The sequence below is a fragment of the Lolium perenne genome, chromosome 4, assembly GCF_019359855.2.
Source record: "Lolium perenne isolate Kyuss_39 chromosome 4, Kyuss_2.0, whole genome shotgun sequence".
Lineage (NCBI taxonomy): Eukaryota > Viridiplantae > Streptophyta > Magnoliopsida > Poales > Poaceae > Lolium > Lolium perenne.
Window position 1 is genome coordinate 390,664,326 of NC_067247.2, and position 8,199 is coordinate 390,672,524.

The 8,199-nt window shown below is 48.2% G+C and overlaps 1 protein-coding gene across 1 annotated transcript; it reads right to left on the bottom strand.

Moving 5' to 3' along the window:
* Window positions 1-3,760: 3,760 nt before the first annotated feature.
* On the bottom strand, window positions 3,761-4,723 carry LOC139830370 (uncharacterized). Its single transcript, XM_071818367.1, has one exon. The coding sequence runs from the start codon at window positions 4,721-4,723 to the stop codon at window positions 3,761-3,763; it is 963 nt and encodes a 320-aa protein (XP_071674468.1).
* Between the last annotated feature and the right edge of the window lie 3,476 nt (window positions 4,724-8,199).

Sequence of the window (8,199 nt, forward strand, 5' to 3'; positions counted from 1 at the left end):
GTAGCTGGGTGGCTGGTCGGCGCCGTCGCGCGAGGCCGCCGGCGGGGCGAATAAGGCGAAATCGGGGTCGTATCCGTAGTAGGCGGCGAAGATGCCGCCGAACTCTCGCGGGAAGAGGAGGGTGTGGGCGTCGACGATGCCGCGCCACGCGCGGCAGACGCACTGGCACACGGCGAGGGCGCGGACGGGGAGGCGTCGGAGGACGTCGACGAGGACGTCGTAGGCGAAGCAGATGCCGTTGGCGTGCTCTGGCTCCATCACGCCGGGTCGCACACGAAACTTGCCGTGGGGCCGCGCAGGTGTAGGCGATCTCCTTTTTTTGCGAAACAGGTGTTCGGCGATTTCGGAAACAAGGAGAAACAGTAGGATCTGGTAGCGTACGATCTTTGTACCTATCTCTACCAATTGTAATCGAAGTTGAACTAGTTTCATACAGCCGCCTTCTTCAAGAAGCTCCGTCTCCACCTCTGCCTCGATCTACCATACGTTGCCCCCTCCTTCGGCCGGTTTTGCCGGTGTCGGGAGGGGTGCGGGATGTACACGATGTGTGGGTAGAATTTTATGTATTGTTTTCAATAGATTAGATTCGGATTTTGGTGTCTCTTTTTTTAGCTTTCGCTTCAATGAAGATGCTATCGTCTACAACAAGTGATTTTCTTTAGCCTTCATTCGACGACGAGATCTTCTTTACAACGTTAATGATGGTGTTGGAAGATTAAAGTTCTCTAAGTATGGGTGTTTAGATCTTTCTTCGTGATATCTATTTTGGATCTTTTCTCATGGTTGCCGCGAGGAGTCTCCTCACAATATTCGTCCTGGATGTTACGTCCTCGATAATGGTGATTCGTACTCTTGGCTTCCCACTGACGTTGATCATGTTGTTCGGTTACTTTTCCTTGGTATATCACCGATGTTGATTGACTACTTTAATGGTTGCGCGCATGCACAAAATCTTGACATTGTGGCTTAAATTAAAATTATGGAAAAACCTTCGTTGGTTTTTAGATATCTACGCATTGGTACCTGTCTTTGGTTGCCTTCAGATAAGTACAAGATTGTGTCGTGGAAAAAGAAAGAGTTTAAATATCTAAAAAAATAGTCATTTCTTTTATACTTTATTTTGTAATCATGGAAAACAACTCATGTATCACTACCATATATTATTTGTTGCTATGAATATACTATGTTCTATTGATTGTAAAAAAGAGAGTTTTTGGTACAAGATATATTTCCTACAGCGCGGTAGTTTAGTGAGTGATCCAATGCAAAGTTTCCATGTGGCCATGTGACATGGCAATTGCATCAGACCTTTACATAAAACTCAGACAACGGGCATTCTTTCGTGCGAGAAGACTATATTTATAACTTGCTCTTGATTTAAATTTCAAAAAATCCAATAGTATCCCCCACTAATATATATTTCCTCCATTCCCTTTCCGAAAAAAGAAGGCGTATAAATTTTGTTATTGAAAGTCAAAATACAAAGTTGGACCTAACTGATAGAAATTGTCAACATATACAACTGTCCAATCAACATTATTAGATACAATTTTTAATATATTTTCGTATTATATTTATATATTTTATAATCATCAACACAAATTTGTTTACCCTTTGCACGGTTTGACTTCTGATATAATTTATGCGCCTTCATTTACATGAATAGAGGTACTAGTCTCTACGTCTCTGAATACATGTCGTATACATTTAGTAATCAATTCAATATTTTCTATGTCTGACCAAAAATATTTTTAAAAATATAAAGATACACAATATTAAATCAGTAAATATGAATGGTGTAACCTAAGATATACTCCGTATTTCATAATACATTTACTTAATATTGTAGTTTCTATTTCTGTTTTCTATGTATAAATTGTTAAACTTAGAAAGTACTATTATTTTACTAAATCTGTAAACCCATTTATTTGGGGATGGAGGGAGCAGAAGACAATCGTTGTGACTAATCCAACCGTCAGCATCTTAAGGTTAGCACGACGACGACAAGGTCCAGGTGCTTGTCCACACTAATAATTATTTATTTATTTATCTTTTTCGATAAAGGAAATATATTAATATCGAAGGATACCAATTACACCCAGCCTCTGCAATAACGCAATGCCCTAAAATATTACGGATGCACACAACCAAAAAAGTGAAAGAAAAAACTAAGAAAAAAAAGTCCCGCTACAACATCACAGCTCTAGCAATAGTAATACAACTACCATCAAGACAACACCTGAAAATCAGATTTTTCAAAAGCGACGCCTCCAAGAAGGGAACAATGCACCAGCGCCGTCGTTGCCCGATCAAAGATCTTAGGTTTTCACCCTGAAGATAGATCATCGCTCTCAAAACAAAGCCTTCAACAAGGACATTGCTAGGCACAACCAGTTAAGGCCAGCCCTTGGATTTTCACCCTGAAAGGTAAGACTCTGAACTTCACATGTGCTGCCGCCCCCACTTCCATACCACTCTTGCTAAGTCCGAAACACCAAGCAAGTCCCTCAACAGCTCAAAGACTTGAACCTCCATTAGCTAGTCCTCCAATACGGCCTTCATGATATTCTCTTCTTCTGACTTCACCATGGATCAGCTGTCACTTGGTGTCAACACAGAAAAGAGCTTCGCGCCGCTCCCTCCAAACCAATCGGTCGGAATAAAAGCATAGGTTTGCACGACCGAATACCACCGATCCAGCAAACTCCAGGCAATAAAAGCATTGTTACACTTGCCGGCGGCGCCTTCCGGAACTCAACACACCGGCCAGATTGCGAGTCCAGGCTTCTGGTAGGTCTTCCTCTTCGCGCAAGAGAGGCCCTAGGACCGTCGCCTTTATTCAGGTCGGACCCCGATGTCGGCGACCATCCTGGGCTGGCCACTCCAACCCTCCACCAGCGACATCAGCCGTCGCCGGCTTCCAGGCTTCTCCATCTCGCCGCCGGAACACGGTGATAGATCGACAGATCCACCACCACCAACCGCAGGTCGGACCCTCTCCGGCGAAGAAGAGGGCCACCTCCATCTTCGAACCCAAGGCTGCTGCCCCGGGCGACCTCGTGTCGCGGGAGAAGCCCGAGATCGCCTCCACTCACCGACGAGAGGCGGGAGGGGGGGATGTCGCGGACCATGGCCTGGCCGCCGCCCACCACCAGCCCCTGCCGGCGTGCTGCGGGGGAGAGCAGACATGTCCTCCTTTAGCTACTATTTACTATTGCATGAAGTGGTGATGTAGAATTATCAATTTGCATAATTCATGTCCTAGATACAATCAAACAGAATTTGAAATATCAAATGCTCAAGTGTTGTACATCAAGATATTTATTTACATATTGCACATTACGATATGTTGATAGCTGGATCTTGAATACCCATTTCTTTGTTTTCTTTCATGTATATATTTGAGGATAGCGATGAAGGTGGATAATTTATCTTATGTACTCCCTCTATTTAGAAATGTAAGATGTTTCAGGTGATTATAAAGTAGACTAGATATAATCTAAAGTGAGTGAACCTACTACTAAAAATAAACTAGATACAAACTAAAGGTGGGTGAACCAAAGAAATACTTCAACATCTTACATTTTTAAACGGAGGAAGTAAATGATAAGAAGGTGGCAGACTTTAAGGATACGTCATGGAAAGACGTATCGGAATCAAGAAGAAAGGCCAGAAGGCCTAAGGTACAACACGTTCGGGGCACAGACGCCCGCGCAACGCAACCCCACTACCCAGAAAGCAGCACACACACGGAACCGGACTACTCGCGGCATCTCCACTTATCCACTGAAGCAAGAGAGCCTCTAAAAATCCTAGCAATTCTCCACATCTCCGCCTCAGTGGCGATCGCTGAAAGCACCACGACTTTGGAAGGAGCGGCCTTATCGAACACAATGTCGTTGCGGTGTCGCCAAAGACACCAGCAAACGAGGGCAATTCCTGTCCAGAGGTCACGGTCCCCTCTAGGTCCACTACGCTTCTCCTGCAGCCAGGCCACGAAGCTCGAATCCCACTGCGGCATCCAGCGCGGCTTTCCCCACCAACACAGACACGTTGCCCAGACATCCCGGGACAGCACACAGCCCAAGAGCAAGTGGTCTAGAGTCTCGGTACTCTGATCACAGAAGGGGCAAGCAGCCGGATGTGGGAGGCCCCGCCTACTCAATCTGTCAGCGGTCCAGCATCTGTTCCTGCTAGCCAGCCAGAGGAAAACTTTGCAATTAGGTGGCGCCCTCGAACGCCAGATCTGGAGCGCCCCTGGCATATCCACCCTGGCTCCAAACAAGGCTCGGTAACCTGAGTGCGCGGTGTAAGAAAAGTCTTTCTCCCAGCCCCATCTGAAGCTGTCGTCCATGCCCTCAATTAGGGCAACATCCACCAGCATATCAGCGACGAGGAAAAGCTCCTGGATCGCTAATGCATCAAGATCCGGCGAAATATCATCCAACCAGGCCCCGGCCAGCCCTTCACGCACTTTCCGCGTTCGGAGCGAGCGTTTAGGCACCGCCCTCAGAAGATTTGGAGCAATATCAGTCAGACGGCCCAGCGGTAACCATCGGTCTGTCCAGAAGAAGGTGGACGCTCCATCCCCTAGTATCGAGGAGGTAGCACCTTCAAAGAGATGCCGCACCACTTGTGGGACCTGGATATTGAACTCCTTCCACGGCTTTGAGTCATCAACTCGTTGAAGCCACAACCATCTGGCCCTCAAGGCAATGTTCATAAACCGGAGATTGGGAATCCCAAGCCCCCCCCCCCCATTCCTTTGGGGCACAGACTTTGTCCCACGCCACCAGGCAGTGGCCCCCTCTCACGTCCTTCCTGCCCTTCCAGAGGAAACCTCAGATGATCTTTTCAATGGCTGAGACCGTCTTCGCTGGGATGTCGAGAGACATCATGGAGAAAATGGGAATCGCCGAGAGGGTCGCTCGAACAAGCTCAAGGCATCCGCCCCTGTCCAGAAGGGAGGCCTTCCAACCTGGCAACTTGTTGGCCACCTTATCCACTAGGTACTGTAATTGAGCAGCAGTCAGCTTCCTCAACATCAGGGGTAGACCAAGGTATCGAAGAGGGAAGGGGACCACTGGACAGCTTAGCTCCCGAACCACTGCCTCCTCGTCCGCCTCAGAGCATCTAATGAGATTAGCTGAGCACTTAGCCATGTTGGTGCGAAGCCCAGAGGCATCCCCAAAGTCCTGAATGATCGCTGCGAAAACCTTGAGATCAAGCGCCAGGGGGCGTAGGAAAGAAACCACATCGTCAGCGTAGATGGAGGTGCGGTGGCGCAGACCAGATGAGGCCAGCGGGGTGAGCAGCCCTACAGCCAAGGACTTCTCAATCATCAGGTGAAAAACCTCAATGATGAGAATGAAGAGCTGTGGTGATAGGGGATCTCCCTGCCTAAGTCCACGCCTATTGGCAATACGAGATCCGGGGCAGCCATTAAGCAGCACACGAGTCGAAGCCGTGGAGACAAGAGCGCAAATGCAGGAGAGGAACCTTTCCCCGAAACCCAGCCTCCTCAGAACCTCAATAAGGAAAGGCCACTCCACTGTATCAAACGCCTTCGTCATATCCAACTTCAAAAGAACAGCAGGGGTCGAGCGGCTGTGAAGCTTGCGAGCTGTTCCCTGTACCATCATGAAGTTGTCATGGAGGCACCTTCCACGCACGAATGCACTCTGATGCACCCCCACCATCTGGGGTAAGATAGGGGCTAAACGGGCGGCCAACACCTTGGCTACAAGCTTGGCGAAGCCATGTATAAGGCTAATAGGCCTGAAGTCCTGCACCCTCTCAGCTCCCTCCTTCTTAGGAATAAGAGTGATGAGCGCTCCGTTAACCGCCCCGAATCCACGACAATCAAGACGGGACATAGAGTTGAAGGCTGCCATAATGTCCGTCTTAATGATACCCCAACAAGCCGTGAAGAAACGAGCGGAGAAACCGTCCGGCCCAGGACATTTATCCCTCGGCATACTCTTAAGAGCAGTCCACACCTCCTCCTCAGAAAAGGTACTATCAATATGCTGAAGATCCAATGTCGGGACTCCAATATACTCCAAGTCAAGGGAGAATCTCCTGTCTGACGCGGATCCAATCAGATCATCATAAAAGGAGTCTACGGCTTCGGCGTTATCTGCATGTTCTGTGATCCGCACATCATCCACGATCAGGTGACCAATGAAATTCTTCCTCCTCCTATGGCTCGCATGCAGATGGAAGAAACGGGTGCAGGCGTCTCCCTCCCGAAGCCAGAGGATACGGGAACGTTGCCTGGCGATTGTCCTCTCTAGGGAGGCGAGTCCAAGTAACCTCTTTTTGAGCATACGACGTAGAGCTCTCTCGTCACACGACAACTGTCGTGAATCCATAGCAGTGTCAAAGCGAAGGATCAATTCCGAAGCCAACATGATCTGCGTCTTGACGCTACCAATGGACCTGGTGCTCCAACTCGAAAGCCTCTTGGCGGTGGCTCGAAGCTTGTTATCCAGCGACTTGAAAGGGTTGGGATCTGGAGATTGGGCTGTCCACGCCTCCCGAACCACATCCAGGAAGCCGTCCATCTTCGGCCAGAAGGACTGGAACTGAAATCTACGACCTCTATGTAGGTCAGGAGCAAGACTCAGGAGCAAAGGAAATTGATCAGACGGACCACTAGACATGGTTGATAGGAAAGCATCAGGGCAGAGCTCCTCCCAATCCACAGTCGAGAAGACCCTATCCAACTTCTCCAAGGTTGGCTGCGCCCGCTCATTCGACCAAGTGAATCTCCGGCCATTTAGATAGATAAGGAAGGTGGCAGACTAACGGTTAGAGTTTGGCCGAAGGAGGCGGTACAGGTTGATGCTGACCTTCACGTTGACGCCAAGTCCTCCACGAGTTCTCCTATACCTGGCAGGGCCTCTCATGTATATGGTAGCTGACTCTCTTATTGTAATCTAAACAAACTTTGTACCTGTACTATATATACACGATATTAGATGGACGAGGTGTGCGATCTGCAGCCCGTTCTTTTCAGACTTGCACTAATGTCAAGGAGTTGGTCAACTACTGAAAGAACATCTCTCACATTATGTTTTGTGTGTTTGATGTCAATATATATGATACACTAATGTTTGTTTAAGTGGTACAGGGATTACATAGATATTTATTCATGTGTGTTGGATTTGATCGTCTGTCAAAAGAATTCAGAAAAATTTGGCCAGGCCGGATATTGTTGAAATATCCGGCCCCCTGGTTTTGGCTAAGTCTTCGAGGAAATGCGGCTCTGTATGGGGGCCGGACATTTGCCCGGATAATGTCCCGGTATTGTACCAGGGCCGGATTATCCGGGCCGGATATTTTGGAAATATCCGCCCCCCCCACCCCCGTTTTTGGCTAAGGACTGGAAGAAAAGCTTCTCTGGCTATGGGCCGGACATTTGGCCGGACAATGTCACACTTTTGTCCCGATGGCCGGATTATCCGGGGGGCGGATTATCCGGCCCTTACTTAGGCCGGATTATCCGGCCCCCCGGAAGCAGCAACGGCTCAATTTTGTGAGGGGGTATAAATACCCCCCTTCTTCTTCCTTGGTTGCTTGCTCAATCATTGCACAAGAATTCTGCCAAGCCACCTCCATTAGAGCCACCTCAAGAAACTCAAGATTTGCAAGATCTCCTTTCTCCCCCAACCAAATCTCTTGATCTTTGGAGATTCGAAGGAGAAGACACCGATCTACATCCTCACCGAAGCGTTCTTCATTTCCCCCTCTCTTGTTTGAGGGATCTCATGCTAGTGTTCCTATTTGGTTCCCTAGTTGATTTGTGTTGATGTATTGTTGTTGATTGTTGTGTTGTAACAGATTTGGGAGCCTCCAATTAGGTTGTGGATGTGTGCCCCAAGAACCTTGTAAAGGCCCGGTTTCCGCCTCGAGGAAATCCCTTAGTGGAAGTGGGCTAGGCCTTTGTGGCGTTGCTCACCGGAGATCTGAGTGAAGCCTTCGTGGCTGTTGGTTTGGCTTTCGTAGCAACCACACTCCTCCAAACGTAGACGTACCTTCTTGCAAAGGAAGGGAACTACGGGAATCATCTCCGTGTCATCGCGTGCTCCACTCTCGGTTACCTCTATCCTATTCTATCTCTATATCTAGCTTAGTTGTTAGCCTTGTCATATAGGTAAATTCACTTAGTTGCATATCTAGAGAATTTACCTTTTG

What these genes read in the sequence shown, in the direction of transcription:
- LOC139830370 (XM_071818367.1), bottom strand. Translation starts at nt 4,723, where the DNA reads ATGAACATTGCCTTGAGGGCCAGATGGTTGTGGCTTCAACGAGTTGAT.